Raw genomic sequence first — 22399 nt, 5'->3', positions numbered from 1 at the left:
CTTCTCTGCTGCTAATCACCTTCTCCTGATGCTCCCTTGCTCTTTTGGTCCCACAAGGACAAATCTGAAAGTGTTCAATTGGAAGGACCAAAGACAGGAGCAAAGTCCATGTCAAGCCAAAGTCATGATTCCATAGCGGTGAACAAAAGGCAGACAGGACGGAGATGGGTCAAGCAATCAGAAGGGCTGGATGGTCAGGCCCAAAAGGAGAGGGTACTGCAAGATGAGTCTTCAAACCCTGTACTGTTGTAACCCTTGGTGTTACAGATGAGACCAGAGACCGGATGGTAAAAATAAAGAGGAATTTATTTACCTGCAGGGGCCAACATTCATGGTTAGAATGCGGCCCTGAACAGAGTTGGAATGAGGTTTTTATAGCTTCCCAGTGAACTTTCGGTAAATGGGAAACAATACAATCAGTTTTTGACAAAAATCAGAACAATGGCGACAACGGGGAGTTACAGAATCACATAAGCAGTTGAGCAAGCGATATACAGAAGCAGATTTGGTTAGCAGTAAGTTTTATCTTTTAATTTACACCTTCTAAGCAATCTTTGTCCATTACATTGTAGGTAAGCTCTTTCCACTTTGAGGGGAATTCTCTGAGGCAGTTACTAGACATTTGAATGGGCTAGAGCTTAGGAGAGCTAAGCCTATCATGCATACCCTGAGACAGTTTGATTATTCTAGTGTTTGGCTGTGTCATGCCTATCTGGAGCCTAGAGGAGTCATGCCTATCCTGAATGCCCTGAGAAAGCTGATAGATATTTCTATTATGTCAGGATCCTGGGGAGTCAGGCATAACATGTACAGCTATTCCAGCACTAATTAGAATGTAGAAGAAGCAGCTATATTAGGCTAGAGCTAATAGAGGCCTATCTAACTTTTCAAATTGCTTGATCCACCTGGATGGATGAGCTACTGCCCTCTTTGTCTATTAACTGGTCAATCACCTGCTGCTGCAGCCTGACCGATTTCCTGAGAGTTATCAAGGGAGAGCAGCTCAGGAGTAATGCTACTGGTCCCTAATTTGAGTATCGTGACTAGCTGAGATCAACTGGCAGTTAGGATTTCAATACACAAAGGGGCACATGGCATGTATTTCTATCCTGAAGTTTCTCATCAGTATGTTTTTATATTTTGCAGTTTTCCTGAATAAAAGAATTGTAATATGTTAAGGGCTAATTGCTTATTAAACTTGTTCATTAATCACCAGGCCTTATTCACATGGCCTTTGCATGCTGTAGTGCTCAGTCTAGACTAGCCTTCCCCAATGGGTGCCCTCCAGATACATCGGATAACAGCTCACACCATGCCCATTCAGCAGGGCTAATGTCGAGACTGAAATTCACAATCTGGTCTTTATACATGGAGTCCCATACTTTCATATAATTGTTTTAAAATTATATTGTGAGTCTCCTCATGAAATAAAATTAGAAACAGTTGGTTTCAACTATATATATATTGCAGGAGTGATTTTTCTCCAGCATGCAAAAAATGGAGAGCTTTATTCTTCATGAGGAATCACCCTGAAAAATTTTGGTTGCTGAATTGCATTGTGATAACAAATGATTAAATACCACCATTAGGCATAATCTTTTCTATATTGTGTTGCAGTGTTAACACCTTTATTTAGTTTCATAGCAATGAGTTACTAATTTAAAGAGCAATTTAAAAGAAAGGCCGATGGATAATTGCTTTCCTCCATTGCGTGAAATGCTTTGAAGTAATTTAGTGAATCGCTGCAAATCACCTCAAACCATTTAGTCAAATATACTAAGAGAAGGTCAAATTCAGGGCAGCTGTAGTCAGAGCAAATTGGATCTCACTTCTTGAGAATGGATTTCAAACAGATTTTTAATTGCTGTGTTTCATCCACAGGCTATCTCACATAACAATGTTATTTCCTTAAAGGATGAATTACCCAACTGATTTTTTATTAGAATATTGAAGTCCTACCTATTGCCTTGATTACAAAAATTTTGGTCAGTTTGTATCAGTTAGATGGTTATATAAACAAAACTATTTATCTATTACATTTGCATCTTGCTTCCCCCCCCCCCCCAAGAAGCTCAGGGCAGAAAATATGGTTCTCTCCTCCCTCAGTTTATTTTCACAATTACCTTTGAGGGAGATTAGACTAGTTCAGGTTCACCCACTCAGCTTTATGGCTGGATGGAAACTTAGACCTGGATCGCTCGAGTCCTACTCCTGTATTCTAACTCCTACAGCACAATTTGAAAATAAGCCTTATGTTATGCCTGACTCCCCAGGATCCTGACATAATAGAAATATCTATCAGCTTTCTCAGAGCATTCAGGATGGGCATGACTCCTCTAGGCTCCAGATAGGCATGACATGGCCAAACACTAGAATAATCGAACTGTCTCAGGGTATGCATGATAGGCTTAGCTCTCCTAAGCTCTAGCCCATTCAAATGTCTAGTAACTGCCTCAGAGAATTCCCCTCGGAAAGTGGAAAGAGCTTACCCACAACTTAAGGGACAAAGATTGCTTAGAAGCTGTAAATTAAAAGATAAAACTTACTGCTAATCAAATCTGCTTCTGTATATCGCTTGCTTAACTGCTGCTATGTGATTTTGTAACTTCCCGTTGTCGCCATTGTTCTGATTTTTGTCAAAAACTGATTGTATTGTTTCCCATTTACCGAAAGCTCACTGTGAAGCTATAAAAACCTCATTCCAACTCTGTTCAGGGCCGCATTCTCTAGAATGTTGGTCCCTGCAGGAAATCCTGCAGGTTAATAAACTCCTCTTTAAATTTACCAACTGGTCTCTGGTCTCATCTGCAAAACCACGAGTTGCAACACCTTACTGCAGCCCACCACTGTTGGTCCTAAGGTTTTGCAATTACTGGGGAGTGTAACTCTATCCCTGGGTTATTGTCTATGAATATGACCCAGGTATTGTGGGATTCTAGGGAAGGGAAAACCCAGATTTGGAGCGCTTGAGTAAACCGTGCAAAAAGTGCTCAGTTTGCTCTTCATGGACAAATCCACTGATGGAGCATCCTTAGATCGATTAGTTCTACCGGCCATAGCAGGAGTGATCAAGTAGCTTGTTCCCACTTTGTTCACAGCAGCCCATAATTTAAACAAACAAGTCACTATAGATTTACCAGGTGCTCTGTCCTTGGTGAAGACAATGGTACTATTGGAACAATCAGCCTTCTTACCCTGGTAGATGCCATCTGCTGAAGCTGGCACCATTATTCTTGTATAGAATATTAGTGAGTGTAGAACATTCAGTGTAAATCCTATACACTATATTAGCTATGCATTTCTAATATATCAAGTATTTCAATATGTTATTTATTTAACAGACTTGAATCAAAGGAGCCTTTCCTGTCTGTTGGGTGAGTAAGAATCCTTTTCTGAGCATTGTTTTAAATAACTGGTTATTTTATTTGTTCCTTAAAAGCTTTTGCCAAGCTGCAATTTTTAATATCACCCATGCTCGCTTCTGGAGCTGAAATAATTCTGAAATATTAGACAAAGTCCACCAGGTATATATCAGAACACTTAGGCTGAAGGTCTCAGAACTTACTCAGCTATATATAGCTGGTACAGTTCGGTTTCCAATCATTACTTTGCTCAATCTGTAGTTGTAATCTTAATGTGGACTAATATTTTAGTTTATATATCTGTACTCACAACTACAGTCTACATAACAGTAGAGCTTCCCTGATGTTTTCTCTGACTTATAGGAAATGAAAAGGAACCCCTCTCTGGTTTCATTAACTTTTATTAGCCATGAACACATTAAGATGCAGCTCTTAGCTAACTCTTTTTCCTTTTGTGACCTTAACATGTTAGTGTGGATACTCTTCATAATAGAAGTCAACAGAGCATGGGATCCCTTTTGTTTAGTTGTATGATCTCCTTCTACTGTTCTTTCCTGTATATGTGCTGTTAACCAAAGCTAGTTTTAGTTATGCTTTGATATGAACAGTGTGTATAATAAGTTTTTAGACAGTGCTACTGTTTTCCACATTTTCTTATGGGTGCAAGACAAACAATGCAAGCATGTTGTCTTCAGTGTCTGCCACGTTCTTCCCTTTCCTCAGCAATGCCAATGACAGGTAATCAAAGCATCCCAAATTGCTATGACTGAGCTCTTACATGAGAATGCTACACCATTCATTTAAATGGAGCAACCAAATGTCCCATTTGTTTAAACCAAGAAAAGGGGGTATCTTTACATGCAACAGTTGCATCCTAGCAAAGGGATGCTGTGGTGTACACAAGGGCCTGTTGACCTCTGAGCACCGTGGTTTTCAGACAGATATTTGATGACACATGTTGCTATGTTACTCTATGGAGAAGAAATTATATGCACACACCATCCAGCTCTGACTTGTGGTTTGTCATCACCAAGATCCCTGCCATTATGTTTTCCACTTACTTACATGGGACATACATTACTTTGACAGTATTCTAAGTTTCTTCATCCTTTCAGAACATTACTGTTGCTTTATTTTGCTTGTTCGGTTTAATAGGGAATTAAGTAAAGAAGTGTGGTCTCCTTTTCATGAAGGAACAAAAACCCTGAAACACGGCCTACGTATTAAACAAGGGTCATTGCACTAAATGGTTTCATGTCATGTAATGGAAGATTTTTGCATGTAATGAGCAATTCTGCCTAAAGGCTGGAAAATACATAAAATATAAGGCTATATTTCATGCACAGTGAAGAACAAACTAGTCTAAAATACACAAATAACCCCTACACGGGATTCAAAACACCATTTGGAGATAGGAGAAAGGACAGCTTTGGAATTGAGGGACCTAGTGCTGCAGAGATAACTGTTCATAAGCATTAGGCAGCATTATAAACATAGCGTGACTGTTCTGTCAAATTAGAAGGCTGTGAGCAGGATTTCAAGCTGAAAACCAAAATTCTAGTTGAGTTGATTTCCAGGACTGGCCCAGGATTCCATTTCACTCCCAATAAGGGCAACAATGCCCTTCTGTACTGCCTGCTATGACTTCACCATCCAAATTGTGGTTAACCAAATTTTGAACATAGCTTGTCAGGCATAGTGTGCCTGCCTTGCAGCACTTTCCTATAGGGTGAACAGCCACAAGTAACTGTTCATAGATTGCCATATTGGCATTTGCACACGTGGAAGCTCTCCGCAGTTCACCTTTCTCCTTCCTGCACATGGTTGGCACACAGAAAGTCTCTTAATTATGAAAGCTTCCAACTTTTAGGAAGAATAGAAGACAGTGCAGCAGGTTTCCTACAAAGCCTGACCATTTGCAGTCTTAGGGTCAAAAAAGGCAATACAGTGTGAATCTGGCAATGACTTCTATTTTTTTTTCCTGTAAAGTAGATGCAGAGATCACCATCAGATTGAGACTATAGCTCTGGGGGGGTTTTACGATCCAGGTGGGGGACCCTGTAGTGTTCTAGTGTAAAAATATATGCATGACAGAGACATAGCTGTGAGACGTGGCCTTAAAGTAATCTGTGCCCTTAACCACAACTGGCAAAAAATCACACTTAAAACATTCAGTAGCTCTCCCCTGTGGGGTTAGCCTCTGAGCAACAAATGCTCCAAAGATATCTCAGTAGATTTTAAGTGGAAAGGCTGAGCTAAGATCACTAAAAATAATCATCTTGTTTAGCTTTGTGAAAACTCCAGGTTGTCAGATTAGTTTGAGTACAGAAAGTCTGTAATTAACAGTGGAGACAGAGTGGGAGTTTTTACACACAAGCGCGCGCACACAAGCGCTGATTCTAATCCAGGCATCAAAATATCTGTGTTTTGGAATGAAGAAAACAGAAGACAAATAGATAAAAATACACTAGCAGATGTAGTGGAAAAAACAAAGTTGGATAAAATACCATTTAAAAACTTTTCCTCATCTCCAGTTTCACTCTTTCCACTTCTTAGTTCAAGGTTGTCAGCTTGATGTCTTACACAAATGTAGCTTTGCATGAGCCTGAAGAGCATTCCAGAAAAGGTTGCCATCCGCATGTATCAACTAGAGTTGGATTTTACTGATAGCATTCCGCTGCTGCTTCAGTCAGTGGATTTGGCGGGAGGAGAATTCCTTCTTCCATTCACCCCACTTTCACAACTTCAAAATCTAATACATAAATACATTTTCTACAAATATATTAAATAAAATCTGCTCCAGAGGTCTGGGATACCCTCCAGAGCAGATTTTCAGGCAAAGAGGGAAAGAAAGTGCTGTAGTGCTAGCATGATACTTTATTTAGTCCATAGTCTTGATTCTGTAAACTACTGAAGTGTTGTTTTTGATTTCTTCTAGAAATATAAGCCTCCATATTCATGTCAAAATTAGTGCCAGCGATCTTTCTTCTTAAAAATCAATCTGTGTTTCATTTATTGTCACATAACTATCCAACCAGTGATATTCATATGCACACACATCTCCTCTTATTATCAGCATTAACAACAGGAATAATCGCAGCATGGGAGGGGATTGGTACCAGTTGCAGTGTGAAAGGTCATGCCCAGTGCTGGAGCATGCAACACTTGGCTTATCTACATGAGGCAGTTATGGTGCATGGATGATTTTCAGATGATGCTGTGATATTCCAGGATCACTTCTAGGTCTAACCAGTACTTTTAGTAAGGGGGTTTTTTTAGAGCAGAAAAGATGTGGCATTTAATTGTCAAAGCAAAAGAACATGACTTGCTCTTTTGTATTTGTCCTATTCCGATATACCACCGTGCCACAGTTGAAACACAAGAAAGGAAACACTCCTTGTGTGGTGCTTGGATCTCAGTTCTGTGATGAAACTAAAGCAGATACAGCTGATCAACAAATTCATGTAGAAAAGCTCACTGTTACCAACACCTTATAACCTTGCGTGGCAACCCTAGATAAGCAGGCTGAGAGAGAAACAAACTAGAAGGTTGAACCATTTTCCTATTGCTGCATGTAGTTGCATCACTAAAGGAAGCTGTTGCTAGAGAAAGATTCTAAAGATAAAAAACAGAGAGTTCAGAAGGGATTCTCATAAATCTCACTGAAATGAATTGGATTTGTTCCAGAACTAGTCTTTTTTTTATAAAGCCCAAAGAAACAAATGCTCAATTGCAGTCTGTTTAGTATTCAGCTATGTTTACACAGCCAAGCAGCAGGTAAAATAAATGAGAATCTATCATTAGTAATGTGACTCCCATTATGGCCCCTTAATAGCATAGTAAGAAGGAACAGGTTGTATTAATTAATTTGCAAAAATGTAATGGAAGCATTTTCCCCACACAACTAAAAACAGCCTGAAAAACCTAAGCCTTATCAATCATATGGAAAGCAAAAGCTACTTCATTACCACCATTACAATATTCCCCTTTTTAACACATTTTTCAGTGAAGTCAAGATACTTCCAAACAGTTTTCTGTAAAAATAAGGGATCACTGTATTAGACATGGAATGCCACTAATAACATAATTAAAGGCACAAGGTGTGAAATATTCAGTAGACTTTCTTAATTTAATTGTGCTTTCTTAAATGTGTAAATTCTATGTACAAACTATGTGAGAGAGAAGCATTGCAATAATGAGTACACCATTAAGAAGTTGCATAGAGCAGAAAGCAATAGTCAAAATAAATATTGGGAATCCATTGTTCAGATATCAAACATATCACACTGGAACCACACTAAATATGATCCTGAAGAAGCAAAGTCTTTTTTAGATGTTATGAGTCTTTATAACAGATGTGTATGAAGTGACGAGTGGCAGTTTTCTCTTCACTTATTCTAACACATCGCCTTAGGGAGGAATCTTTCCTTACAACCTTTCTTTCTTTCAAGTGCATTCATAAAAGTGCACATCATATGAAAAAGATTTCTCTCTTTCGGGGAGTATGACTGGTCTCAAAACAGCAGCTCCAATTCTATCTTTGCTTTCCCACTTGATAAAGTCTACTACAGGGACAAGGAACTCATGGACCACCAACTGTTTTGGCCTACAAATACCAAAGTCAGTTTAGTCAATGGAAAAAAGTTGATAGGAGTACAAACCCTAAACATCTGGAGGTTGCCCAGTGCTGGCCCAGTGTAACATATGATCATGCTACCAAAATGGACATTCATTTATTTAGTTTTATATTGAACATGTTCCAAGCCAGAGTAAAAGACACAGAAGCCTGGCTAAGGCCTATGTGAAGAGAGAACAAAAATGGAACCCAGTTACTATTTCACATGTTGCATACAATACTAACAAGAGTGTGATGTCATGTCACAATGCTGTTACTTTTTCTCTCACAAGAAGCAACCAAGAAGTGGAGCAAGGAGAAAACTTGCAGTGTGGTGACATTAACTGCTGTAGTAATACAAGTTATCAAGGCAGGGAAGAGGGGCAGACACAAGGGATCTTGTGTCTTCCATAAAATGTAGTTCTTTTCTTTAGGTGCAGAACAGATTTCCTGGGTAAAAATAATCTATGTGTGTGTAGGATTACAGCCAAATCCAGTTCAAAACGTCAATCAGTTTTTCAAGGATACAAGACTGATCTATTCTGATTTTGACTGTCATTGCTTTGATTTAATAAGTGCTTCTTCTCTTCATAGTATAATTTTATATTTCCCCTTTCAATGTATATTGCAAACCTGTCAAAAATCAAAGGCCCTGCTATTATTTTAAAAAGCACTGTATTTAAAATACACTCTATTTTCTATCTCAGAGGAATGCAAGAAAAAAATAGAAATTTAAATATGAGGGGTAGCCAACACTAATAGTCTGGGAGGAAGTTCTTACATGCTGAGTAATAATGTTACTTTTCCTCATTCCCTAAATGTAAACTGTTTCCCTCTCTATCCTTTTGATGGCACCATTTGGTTAGGTAGTGCATAAAGCTAAGTTTCCTTACAAAATCTACTCTTTATCTATAGAGAAGAAAACTATTACCAGAGTGATTTGAGTTCAGAATATCATTTGGCTCCACGTCAGTTAGAAGGAGGCATTTCATATTCTCATTTGTACTTTATAGGCTATAAACCTGTCATGGTGTGCAGAGTATTCATAGAAAGCATGGCAGGCCTCTAAGGATAGCATTGCATGGCAGGGATAATGTTCTCTTTCTGGAAAATATGAGAAGTGAGAAAAAGGCTAACAGAGTCAACAGCTTCATGGGATATAATTGGGATATATAGGATCACTTGCTGTAGACTGTTTCAGGAAATTATGATGATGTCTAGAGAGGTTCATTGGAACAATTGAAATGTCTTAAGTTACTTCAAAGCAGTACTATACATCTGCTTGCCTTTGTTATAGCTGCCTGAGAGAATGAAAGCATCATATATGCTCTAGTAATCTCCAGACTGGAATATTATATGTTGTATATGGGAATTTCCTTAAATGGTGTCCAGAAGCTTCATTCTGTACAAAACTTGACTACTAGACTATTATCTGGAGTAGGACAGAGAAAGCATATAACTCTTGACGTGTCTGAGCTGTGTTAGCTGCCTTTTCCATTTCCAGGGTCAATTCAAGGTACTTCCTCTTACATGTAAGGACCTAAACTGTTTGGGAACCAGGGAACTGGTTCATATGTCCCATCTCCATATTTCTGTTCAATATCTTAGGGACTGATCCATATGCCTCTCTTAACCAAAGGACAGCAAGTGGACACAAAGGTATAACAGAGTTACACTTTTCAGTTGTGGAGGTACTCCTCTGGAAGGGAAATCTGATGGCTTTCTGGTCTTTGGCATTATAGGCTAGCTGTTGCCCTGTGTGGCATCTTCTCCCACTGGGTGAGGGCTAGTTCCATTTTAGGAATGGATTTTTATCTGCTGGCTTTATTTTGATCATTCATGTTGCTGCTTTTTTCGGTAATTGTTATTCTTTTAGAGAGTTATGATTGCTATTCTTTTTGCGAGTTGTGATTTTTTTTTAACTATTTATAGTTAGCTGCTTTGATTTGTTTCCAGGAACAGTGGAAACATTGTTTTCTGAAACTTGCCCTACAGTTTGAAAAAAAAAGTACACTGTGCCAAAAATATATATGTTTTCAAAAAGATGGATAAAAATGCATATAAATGTTCATGCTACATCAAAAATGTCACATTCTGATGTGGAAACACGATGAAATGAACTTTGTAGGGGAAAAGTGAGAGTCTAGGTGAAATTAACCTTGACAGATTCATCCTGCCCTATTCTGTGTATCAGCATCAAAGGGCTATATTGTATTATGTAGGATCAGTATTTTGAGTTAATGTAGATGATTCTGAACATTTCTTAATTAACTACACACAGACAAAGGTCCAGCCCCTCTTGCTATGGAAATTACTTGTTTTCATTTTTCTACATTCTGATACAATTATTTTGTCATTTATTTTAACATACTGTACTGTTCCAGAGCATTCCATTCATGACTCCCAAGGCTACTAGTTCTCTTGGGAATGCAGAAGATTTCTAGGGTTCTTTTTTGTACTCAGAAAGTGATTCCTCTTTCAGGTCTGATGTTGCAGCAGTAATTCTTCAAGGTGACATTCAGTAAAATGTGCTAAGAGCTCATCAGTTATTACTGTATATGTCAACTAAACCTTTCTGCACCTGTCACACCAAACTGCATGAAAACAATTTCACACCTATTACTAATGCATGATATAATTAATCATGCATAGGTGCAGTTGGACAATGGTACCTCAAATATACATTGGACATAGCATGCACTTAGAAGTCTGGCAACCCATTACACTCAGGCCTAGAAATAGAGTCACATAGATATTTATATTGCCCTGAAGCAGTTTAGGATTTCCAAGTGTGTATAACCAATTTAAATCACAGAAATGATAAAATAATGAAACAATTGAAACCCCTCAACAGTAAAACATTTACAGCTGCTTGAAAGAATCAAAGCATTTTTCCTGGAGCCAAAAGTATTGCACTGTAGGTGCCAAGCAAGCATTTTTAGGGAAGATAGTCTATTACCAAGAATCCAAGGGAAATCCATAATTTCCCTTGTTACATAAAGTGGTGTCTGAAGAAGGTCTTAAAGTATGAGCAAATTGTTATAGGTAGAGGTACTACATTAGGTATTTGGGTCCCTGACCATTTATATCAGAGGAGACCAGGTTCCACACTTATCTCTATGCAACACCAATTTGCATTTCATAAGAAGAAGTGAGTTCAAAAGGGTGGTCTTATGATTCTGGAGCTCAGAATCCCTCTCTGCTTTGTACTTTGCTCTGGCAGCTTTCTTTTCTTTTTGCCTCATCCTGTTGCCTTCTGAGAAGTGGGTATTTTGTGTATGACATTGTGCACTTCCTTCAAATCCCTAGTCACATTCTCTGATGCACCCTAGGATCATGGAATATTTGAGGTTGATCTTGTTGCTTGCCTCATGGTGGCATCAGGGGAGCAAAACTTGCTGGATCCCTTCCAAGAAGTAAATGCTGTTTTTCTATGTCCCCTTCTGCACCTGCAGTAGGGTCTGAAACCTGTATATATAGTGTGTGGGAGCTCACTAGGTTAGATCCTAGCTCATGATCCTGAAGGTCAGGGTTCAGGCTCAGTGGTCCTTGATATGCTCCATGTGGATGAAGTCCATGAAATATTTTTCTCCAGATGAGAAGTTTTACCAAAGTGGGTCTGGTTTCAGTTGAGTAAGAAAATGGTATTTCCTTCCTTGATAAGGAAATATAAAATGCTTAAGAATTAAATCTGGGCTAATTGCAGATCTTTGTAATGTAGCAGAGTAATAATGTTAGTAACTCTGTGTAGCCTGTAAACAAATTAATACCTTTCATGTCTTTGATCCTCACAGAGTCCTTTATGTTTGTGCTTAATCATGCACACTGACTAAAGAATATGAAATAAATTAGGAGGGATAATAATTACTGTAGATTATTGTTCAGTAACTTTTTGTTTGTTGAGAAGGGGAAAAAGTTTCCTCATGAAGGTCCTTTAAGACTTTAATGAGAAGGGTATGGAATGGCTTATATAAGGTTAGGTCCACTTAGCTGCATGCATCAATGTAATGGCTTGAATTGGGACACAGGTGCAATTCTTCCTTCTTCATTTCTCCAGATGCCTTCAAAATCTGCTCCAGAGGAGAGTGAGGACTTGCAAAGGCAGTTTTGGACTAGAGAGAGACAAGGTCAATTGTGCAAACTGAAATTTGCTCATATGATATTGAATTTCTTTCATAGCTAACAAAAATGTTCAGTGGAGCTTTAGTAAGTTCTGAAGTAAATTTCCAAAAGATTTAATTCTGTTATTTTCAGACTAAAGTCCCTTGTATTGTTGTTTTTTTCTGTGCTGGCAAAAAACTAAAATTCTGGTCTCCTGGTCAAATAACGATAAGTAATAAGATAAGGGCTATGTTAACCAAGCCCCTCATTGTGATCAGCCACTTTTCCCATTCTTATTTATCTGTGTGTATCTTATATTTCCTTTAGTAGCTAATCAGGAAGAGAAGAGAAAGGAACATTAACTGCAAAGAGAGAGAACCAGTATAGTTAGAGTTGAAAGGAAAAAAATGCAATTTTATGCACTACGAAGATGACCAGATTTATTGTCATGTATGTTTTTGTGCAATGAAGCTGAAAAGAGGCTCTTCTAACTTTCTTATCTATAGGAGGGCTTTCAGAAGTCAGAGCTTGGTTTACACCTAGCTACTTTTCACATGGTGAATGTAACAAGTAGGCAGGAGTTAAAATTGGAGTCTTAAAGTGGCAGAATAAATAGTACAGTATCACTTGTGTGTGCAAGTGAGGAATGGCATTTCCTTCATGCTATCCCATGTGGGGGGTGGGGGACAGCTTTATTCTAGGGTTTTTCTAGCTCAGCTTGGCCCTCGTTCTGCACATTTTCTCCTTGCAGGACAATGTTATTTCCCGCACCTGTAGTCTGCCATGACATTCTGCTATCTCACACATGCTGTTTAGCAGCAAAGATATGGCGAAGCAATCCAGAAACCAATTCATCTGGCTGTGAGGTGCAAATACAGTTGTATTAAACCTTCTGACTGGCTGGTAATCTGAGCAATGCAGCTTGTTTTGTATTTTAAAGGGATTCAGTGCTGTCATCATGACACCCCCAGTATCACATTCAGAAAATATCATTCAGACTTGTGTTATTACACCAGGGAATGTAGACTGTAAACTACATATAGGCACAGGCTTGAGTGAATAATGCATCATGTTCCGCACAAATGGAACAGTCACTTTCTATTATGATTTGGAATTTTATTGTTTCCAATTGTCAGCTTCATGTATTTTGTTCATTCACTCTCTTCCTGTTTTCTGCTTTCATGATAGTATAAAGGGGAATTGTTTAGAGGAGGAGAGTCACAAACATTTTGCGCAAAAAAATATGTCAATATTTTGTTTTGTTTCTTTTTGTTTGTTTTCTGCCTCTCGCTACAAGATTTACACAGAAGATATTCCTCACTGCAATTCAAAACATGGGGTTGCATCCAGCTTAGGGCTGGAGGAAGGACATTTAGGAGGGTAGACATTTCTTGCCTCTGCTCCGCACTGCAGTTTCTCAGGAATCTCTAAGATCTCATGAATCTCAGGAGGTTTCCAGGAAGTCCTTTCGTATTGCTTTTAAAAAGGCTACCAGGAAGGGACAAAGGAAGCCTGAAGGGTAGGAGCTGTGGGAAGGTGGTGCCCAAGGACTTCTGAGATGCACCAGCATATTAAAAAAAAATAACTAGGGTTCTGGCATCATTTGCAAACCCAGAATTCTCTTGGAGCTTAGGTACAATTTTGACAATTTCTGGGGAGATAATGAATTTTTTCAATAATATAATATTTCAAGGTCAAGCTTGACCTTGAATGGGCAATTAAAAGTGGTGAATTTGCAGAGGAACTGTTCCTGGTGGAGATGAAAGCTTCTAGCGCATGGGGGTATGGCTAAGGGGGCTGCCATGATGCGTGACCTGTATGTATGTGGGGTGTACAGGTTTCAGTCAGGGTTGTTCGACCTCTTCCTCTATAATTCAAGCCCTACACCAAAGAGCTGTTACAATCTTCCAGTACCCCTGAAAAGGTGCCTCCCAGTCTGTATAATAATGTATTAGTTTACTGAATAAAAGGAGTTTTTTTCCACGCAAGGGAGCATTTAAAAAGGTAGCCATAATCTGTAGCTCAAAATGGTGTAGTCCAGAATTCTGCTGTCTACCACCTAATATTATTTGCTTTGCAATATAGGATGATAAACTGACACAATGAGATTAGAAATCACCCTAAGTAGCATAGGGCAACTGTGCTTGATATAGCCAAAAAAAAAAAAAAGGTGCCACCAGAGGAAGCTAGGGATGTCTCCTGGATTCTTTGAATATGTTGTTGTTATCCTATACTTCCTCTAAAGAGGTCAGAGCTATGTACACAGTTTCTCCCATTTTATATCCAGTGAGGTAGATGAGGCAGAAACAATATGATCAGTTCAAGTTATCTCCTTAAGCTTCATGGTTACATAAGGATTAGAGCCCGGATGAATGGACCCAGTTATTAGCCTAATGGTATAACTTCTGATCAGCACTGATTTGCACATATGAACAACATGGGGGTTGAAAGACCTGTGTTTTATTTTATTTTTTATTTATCAGATCTAAATCAGTCGTTCCTTTATGCATTGCAATCTTTTGAGGGGGGGATGGGTCGGGGGATCAGTGGCTATAATCTAAAAGACTCAGTTGTCAGCATTTATTCAAAATAATATTGCATAAAGGTAATATAGAAGTAAAGGCTCAAAAGACATGGATTTAAGTTAGCACTGTAATTTCCATAAGTTACATGGAATTATTTTTCAGGTATTGTGGCTTAGCACTTTTTTCATCTGACTTTTCTCTCTCCTTTCCGCAGTGGCTATGTCTTTGATTATGATTACTACAGAGATGATTTCTACAATCGGTAAGTGTAGCTTTTATTTCTGTCCTTGGGTTCATAAATCACACTTCTGAAATATAATGCCATATATAAGCAGGTCAGAAATGCTTTTCTCAAAGGATTTAATTCATTGCTATTGCTTTTTGTGGCTGTGACTCTGATTTATGATCAAAAGCATCAGGATTTGTGTCTCCATTTGGGGGCATTATATGATAATAGGTAGCTTGGCTTCACCTGTTGCAGTAACCATGTTCAGGTCCCCTTGATTTGTTCCATAGTAGTATGCTGCACATCACCATTGACTTTGTGGCACTGCAGAGACAGAAAGCGGAATCTCTGAAAGGTACACATAATTATAGAATAGTAGAGTTGGAAGGCTCCATGAAGGCCATCAAGTCCAACCCCCTGCAGTTGCAGGACACCATGCTACACCATCCCACTCAGATGGCTGTCCAGTTTCTTTCTGAATGTCTCTAGTGTGGGAGAGCCCACCACCTCTCCTGGCAGCTGGTTCCACTGTTGTATTGCTCTGACAGTGAGGAAGCTTTTCCTGATGTCCAGCCTGAATCTGTGTTGCTTTAAATTGAACTGATCATACAGGAGCCATAGGTATTGGTGCAAACAAGTCCCACCATTTTGTACAGGTTGGGAAGGGAAGGACTTTCTTGAGCAATGAACAAAGCCACTCTTGCTCTTCACTCATAGAACAATGCCTCAACTGCTACAATTAAGTTGTACTACTGCTATTAAAGTCAGTATATAGGAACAGGATACAGCTTTTCAGGTGACTAGGCTGGCATTCTTGAACTCTCAAGCTGCTTTGTGAGAGTCATGTTTCCTGGACTATTAAGGTAACCCTGAATGCTCATGCTTGAGAATCTTTTCTCTGCTATGTGCTATCTTAGAATACAGATGTTTTTAGATACAACAGTTCACTGTTGCTTATGCTAATATTTTCTATTGTGTCCTTGGTATCTACCATTGTGTGACTGTGAATCTGTATTCCATTTTTGCAATGCAAAGCCAAAAGCTGCATATTCTATGTACATGACCAGCTGGGAAATAGGAAGATAACCAAACATCTGGTCAAGCAGTTACTATACAAGGATGAATTAAGAAGTCTTTTTCAGATTTTAGTAGTTGAAAGCTAGGAACAGACCTAGACGTCTCCCAAAACTGTCCATCCTTGCATATTATTTTATTCAGGAACAAGTTTTCCAAGGCACTTTAGGCTTTTGCCTGAATGCATGAGGGTTAAAGCAGTATGCAAGCTGGCCCCAGTTGCATACCCAAATAAGGCAGAGTTAAGCAACCTGAACAGAACTCCAGTCCAGTCTTTGCCAGTTCAGCATGTGCCAGGAAAAATAGAGGGTGGGATCAGCCTGCAGGCCCCATTGTGGCCTTTAAACACATTTCATAAATAAGTAAACAAATTGTGCAACTCATTTTAAACCCTCACATTTAAAGCAAATACTTGAACAAGGCTTCAGTGTGCATAGAAATGTAGCCTTAGTTACTGAAAATGGCAACAGATATCACATTCATGAAATGAACATTAGTTAAATTGCTCTGTGATTTGAGAGAACTATATTTGAAGTTGAAAGGACTCTATCAGGGTGAGAACTTCTGCTAGGAAAGGATAGTTCCTTATTCCAAGGTATACTAAACGCAGTGTTTTCAATCTTGTTTCCTCTTGTTGAATCAAAGTATCTTAAAGGCAGGGTCTTGCTAAATTGTATGGATAATACACACATAGAGGCAGTGTGCTGTAGTGGTTAAGAGCACAGGACTGGGACTCAGAGGATCTGGGTTCTAGTTCCCACTCAGCCATGGAGCCAACTGGGTGACTTTGGGCCAGTCACAGACTCTCAGCCCAACCTACCTCAAGGGTTGTTGTTGTGGGGATACAATGGAGGAGGAGAGATGATGCAAGCTGTCTTGAGCCCTTTGTAGGAAAAAGGCAGGATATTACCTTAAAAAGGCAGGATATTACCTTACTTACCTTAAAAATGTATGATAGAGCTACTTGCATCCCATTGCATTAATATGAACATATTTTCCATATTACACATGAAGATAGCCTGATAATGGTATTCCTCTTTGAAATTACAACTGCACATTTGGTCATGTCTAAAATGTGTCCCTTAATGTACAAAAATCCTTGAAATCTAATTTAACTGTCATATAAGTAACTGATTTCATAAATAAATGTTCTCTTAGGACACAGGGAACTTTAGTCTGCAAAATCTCCCTGAAATCAAACCACTATAAAATACTATGAAACTTCTGCTTCATTCCTTAAGGTTGTTTGATTACCATAGCCGTGTCCCTGCACCACCCCGTGCAGTGATTCCATTGAAACGCCCACGGGTGACAGTCACAGCAACTCGCAGGGGAAAGGGGGTGTTTTCCATGAAAGGAGGATCAAGATCTACATCAAGTGGAACTTCTTCATCTGGATCAAAGTGTGAGTTCAGTTTTGCACTTCTGAGCTTGTCTCTATGTATCGAGGTCACATAATGGAATGGAGGTGTTAGCCACCCCATCGCTAGACCCTTAAAATGTATGTGTTTGCCAAAGTAGATGGAAAAATCTTTAGGGAGCTACATTAATGTTATCATACTGAGGGGAGTTTTCACTGTCCAACAGTATAATTTAGTGCTTTTGCTGTCTATTAGAGATGCATTCACAATGCTCCTTTTTTGCATTTACCTCCTGATTAGGTGGATGTACAAAACAGTTTTAAGTTTAAAATTAATTGGCCTCAAAAACTACTGTGCCATTAATTTCTGTAAGAAGCAAGATGGCTGTTCCGTAGTGGTAAGAAAGAGTGTTGGCCCTGTTGACACAAAAGATCCACATAGATCTTACAAATATGATTCTAGTTAACATATTTCCCCTTCCTTCAGAAAGCTTAAGCTTGTTGCACCTGGGGTTATTGCCATTTATCTTCACCACAATGCTAGGGTAAGTTGTTAGCTGTTCTGTGTCAAGAGCTGGAGCAATGGCTCCATGTTAGCTGAGAACATAGCAAAAGTCTTGGAGGAGACTGAAGGCTTATATACTTTCTGTCAATTTGGCTCAGCAGTTATACCTGGGTAATTTTTGCCCTCTTTTTCAAACTTTTCTTGAAGAGATCCTGAATGAAAAGATCTTCTGGCTGAGTTTCCCAGTAGAAAGCTCAGCAGACTTGGGATGGGTTTAAAGATGCTCTACAGGGCTTCAGACAGAGCATCCCTACCCCAAATTTTCTTTGGGAGTAAGATTTGACATGGAACCGCAGACCTTCTCCAAAGAAGTCTCCTCTGAGGTTGGGTCAGCCGCAGCTTGACAGTTGCTCAAATCCCATACTACTTAATGGGGTTTAATGGGGGTCTGCACCTGATGCTCCCTAGCCCATGCCAACAGCATGGGATGATTGTAAAGAGAAGAGCATCATGTACACGGTCTTTTGGATCCACCTACTTATTGGAATGGAACCTTCAAATACTATTGCATTGTTAAAACTTTAATATCAGAAGTGCTGTATTTGTTTCCCCTTTCATAATATTTTTTAAACAATCCCATCATGTTTTCATGAGGTAGACATTTTTATAAGATAGCACATCTAGGAAATTCTCATCACTGATGTCACTATGCAATGTTACCATAATTTCTCTAACTGTAGATGTCATGGATCCCAAGGCTTTTGCTCTTCTTCATAGCATGCTCTTGCTGGCAAAGATGGTTGGGAGGGTAGAACTGAAAGAACAGAAAGAAGGCTAGGAATTTTAGAGGATGAGGGGCCACCAGCTAGGTGAGATGCATCTGGAAAAGGGCTGTACCTGACCTGAAGAAACCTGTCATCCCTGATCCTCTTTATCTTTTGGATCTCTAACTTCGCTATGGTACTTCATGTGCACTCTGATGCCAGACTTCTCCCTGCTTCTGTTCAGTCATCCAAACTGATTGGGATGTCCATGGAGAAGGGACACAGCGATGCCTGAATCATTACATTCTCTTACACACTTGTTGTTTCTGTTTTCCCAATCCTTAAAAATGTGTTCCTTCTTCCCTAATTTACATTGTCACTCATTACATTTCCAGAAAGCAGATGTACTACTTGGTGCTCACCTCTGCTTGCCATACTCATTCCTTGCATCCAGTTAGGTCAATCAAGTATGAGTCTTTGCCCCTTTCCCTAATGTGAAGTACACTGGTTGTTAGAAATGCAAACAGGTATGAAAAAAGGACTGTTTGTGGAATGACCACTGATAGCTTCCTTAAATAATCAAGGATATTTCCCTGCACAGTGATTGCTGAAAAATCAAAAAGCATTCTTAAAACCTGAGGAGGAACATTAAAAGGCAATGTAAAAACACTGCACATGTTGTGTGCCTTTTCAAATATGGGAAAGCAAGTACAATGTAATATGGGGAGTGGGGCAGTGCCACATTATGAGGCATTCTAGGGCAAATATAATATCAGCATCCAGTGAGATCAAACACTGAAGTTTATGACCAGCACTCGGCAGTCCCTGCTTTCAGAGGAAAATTAGCCAATTCTGCTGCCATTTAAACTAGAGGTGTGCTGCCATTTCCTAGAATTTTTTTTTCCAGAGAAAATTAATGAGATGCTTCATTTTCTCTCTGTCTCTCTCTCTCTCATACATGCAGTTCCCCTGAATTAACAGTAAGACCAAGATGTTATGAAGGATGTGCAATGATAGATTGTTGCTCCCATCAATTGCATCGATAGCAAAAAAAAAAAAAAGGGGGGGGGGACTTTAGTTTAAAAAGAGGCTGTGCTACTGCTGCTGCTAATGGTGCAACTCATCCCTGAAGAAATTTAATGAAATGGTTTGCCCATTTCCTCTGACCATAAATAGGATGGAGAATCCTGGAAGGCTATTTGTATACCATTCTAGTTAAAGCAGAAGAACATGCCTTAAATAAGAGTATGGCAAAGGGGGGACAAGTTGGTTACACTGTGGCTTTAGTCATTGCTTGGACACCAAGTACCTGGAGGCATAACTTTTATTCCCGTGATTTATGTTTGAAAATTATGTTTATGTAGTTGCTTTTTGATTACATTAGCCAGAAAGGAAGGAAGGAACCCTCACTAAATTATAGAAAAAGATATGCTTCACATCTAGAAATTCTGAAAATACACTGGGGAAGTTAAAGGTTTTAAAAGAGTGAGAGAGAATGACTTTCATGCTTGATTTCCTCATGGAATTGGTTACTTTTTCATTCTTAGCTGGCAGATCTTAAGAGAAAGGAGACATATTTTTGGCAATTTGAACAGGACGACACACAATTTTTCAGGGCATTTATCAGAAGAACAAGATAGCAGCTCTGTAGGGTGCCACATGAATAAAGGAGAAGATGGGTCTTTTTTGAAGTTTATATCAACACAAAAAAATCTAGGTTAGCTAACATTTTATTATCACTCCCAGTTATCTTTAGAAATGTAAATATGCATCATTTAGGAAAATGTATCTTACACTAGTAGCAACAAAAACAGTTCAAATGTACATCTTTCATAAAACCAGACAATGCCTTTGGTTCAGACTGTTGTTGTATCATCACTTCAATGGGTGTCCCTAAACATGTCACAACCTTCATAATATCGCTACACTGATTGAGAGTTGTGAGCAGGATAGAAACTGTACATTGTAGAGATTGGACTGTATAAGGGTTTGTGAGTATCTACAAAAACAATGGTGGGTTTTTATATAGAGCATTATATACATGTTGCCATCTTGCTTTCTTAACAGGTTTGAGGGATTTCCATCTTGCTTTGAACCTAATTACTGACCAGTGGTTTTTGAAGAAATCCAGCAGCTTAAAAGTATCTATTTTCCATTGTGCAGAAGTGTCATTTAAAATAAATCATGTAGCAATGTACTTGTTATTTTCTATTTAAGGAGGTGGCAGATGTAGATAGCTTATTGATGTTGTGTGGAAACTTGGCTTTCTGTAGGAAAAGATGACAGATGTTTGTGTGAAATTTCAGAGAGAGAGGGGAAGACACTAAAGAATTTTCTCATTATTCTCTTCATGGGTCCAGAAAAAAATATTTGAGAGCAATGTGTTTTCAAAAATGAATTTTACTTTCATAATTGCTAGCTATTTCTACGTAACACTGGAAGATAAGACAACTTCATGTGGTATTAGATGGGGATAGATAAAAATATATAGCATGAACAGTATTTGCCAAAAGGAGATTTCATCATGTGAAGTTAGATAATCATTTTGTAGTCTTGAGCAGATTGTGTAGAGTCGGGGAGTTTTCATGAACTTTTTCCATCAGAAACTATTTGGGTATCAGATTTTTCTTCTGGCATATTATTAAAATACTATTTTATTAGGCTGTCTTAGCTAGGGATAGGAGAGAAATTCTTTCAGCCCACATTACTTGTTTTTGTTCTTTGAACCACTGTATGAATTGAAACTCAGTGATCCTTTGCAGTGGTATTTTATAATGATGGAGATATATCAGGGAAAACAATTTTTAAAGACTTTGTATCAGGAAAATCATTTGGGAAAAGAGTGTATATTGGGACAATGCATTAAAATCTGGACTGTATGGAGGATATATAGTGTATTAGGAGAATGTGCATTAAATACTTATTAATATTCATGTAAACCTTAAACAAATCTCAAGGTTTTGGGCAAGTCAAACTTAAGACTGGAGAAATTCTCAAATACGATATGAACCAGACTTAAGACTGGCAAAGTTAATAATAGAAACCAGAATTGTCAGATTTATCCATCTCTGGCATTCAACCATGCAGAAAGAGGACAATTATTCTTGGAGGCCACTTCATTTCCCCCCAATAATGGCTGCATGTTAACTAAAGGCACAGTGCAGTGAAACTGCTCATAGCCCTCTAAATTTGGAGGATTACAGGCATCCTGTGCAGAATAGAAGGCGCGTAGATGCAAAGGTCTCCACTGCACTTCTCCCACTCTGTGAAGCAGTTTAACTGTAGCGCTTTAGAGGTTAGGGTGTTACCAGGATACCATCCTATCTTGGGAGTGCCCCATCTCAGAAGGGCTCCTAAAGCCCCACTCTGAAATCACTCTCAGGACCTCCAAGAAGCAGCCTCCACTATTTATTTATTTATTTATTTAAAACTTTTATATATAACATCTCAGCACACCTTAAAACATTAAAATCAGAATCCAGTAAAACAATCAATACCACAATACAATAAAACAATATATAACCAATAAAAATAAATCAAATCAAAAATGACTGTTAAAACCATTAAAATACTTTTTTTTTAAATAACACTTGAATAAAACGGTTTTGACCTGGTGCTGAAAATATAGGCTTCGCACCAGGCAAATCTTTCTGGGGAGCACATTCACAGGGCCATAGGTTTGCATTGTAAATCTGCTTGGCTATGTAAGAATTATTCCCAAATTGCTAAAATGCCCTTGTAAGCAACATAGGAAAAATTGTCTTCACTCTGAATTGGTATTGTTTATGTCCAGAAATGTTACCACAAAACTAAATCTAATTGCCCTACCTGACATTATTGAAGCTTAGAGTATCCTACATGATTGTT

General features: G+C 38.7%; 1 protein-coding gene across 3 annotated transcripts in view; it reads left to right on the top strand.

Annotated features, from left to right (window-relative positions):
- Positions 1-22399, top strand: part of RALYL (RALY RNA binding protein like) — a 302850-nt gene that overhangs the window by 256337 nt on the left and 24114 nt on the right. For all 3 annotated transcript variants that reach the window (XM_044424344.1, XM_044424342.1, XM_044424343.1), the window contains 3 exons: positions 3342-3374; positions 14818-14865; positions 17145-17308. In XM_044424344.1, the coding sequence (XP_044280279.1) occupies positions 3342-3374; positions 14818-14865; positions 17145-17308 (245 nt within the window). The remainder of the gene's footprint in view (positions 1-3341; positions 3375-14817; positions 14866-17144; positions 17309-22399) is intronic.

The sequence above is a fragment of the Varanus komodoensis genome, unplaced genomic scaffold (assembly GCF_004798865.1).
Source record: "Varanus komodoensis strain SLA01 unplaced genomic scaffold, ASM479886v1 scaffold14_1, whole genome shotgun sequence".
Taxonomy (NCBI): domain Eukaryota; kingdom Metazoa; phylum Chordata; class Lepidosauria; order Squamata; family Varanidae; genus Varanus; species Varanus komodoensis.
Note: the sequence above shows the minus strand (reverse complement) of the source record. Positions and strands in the feature narration are given on the sequence as shown.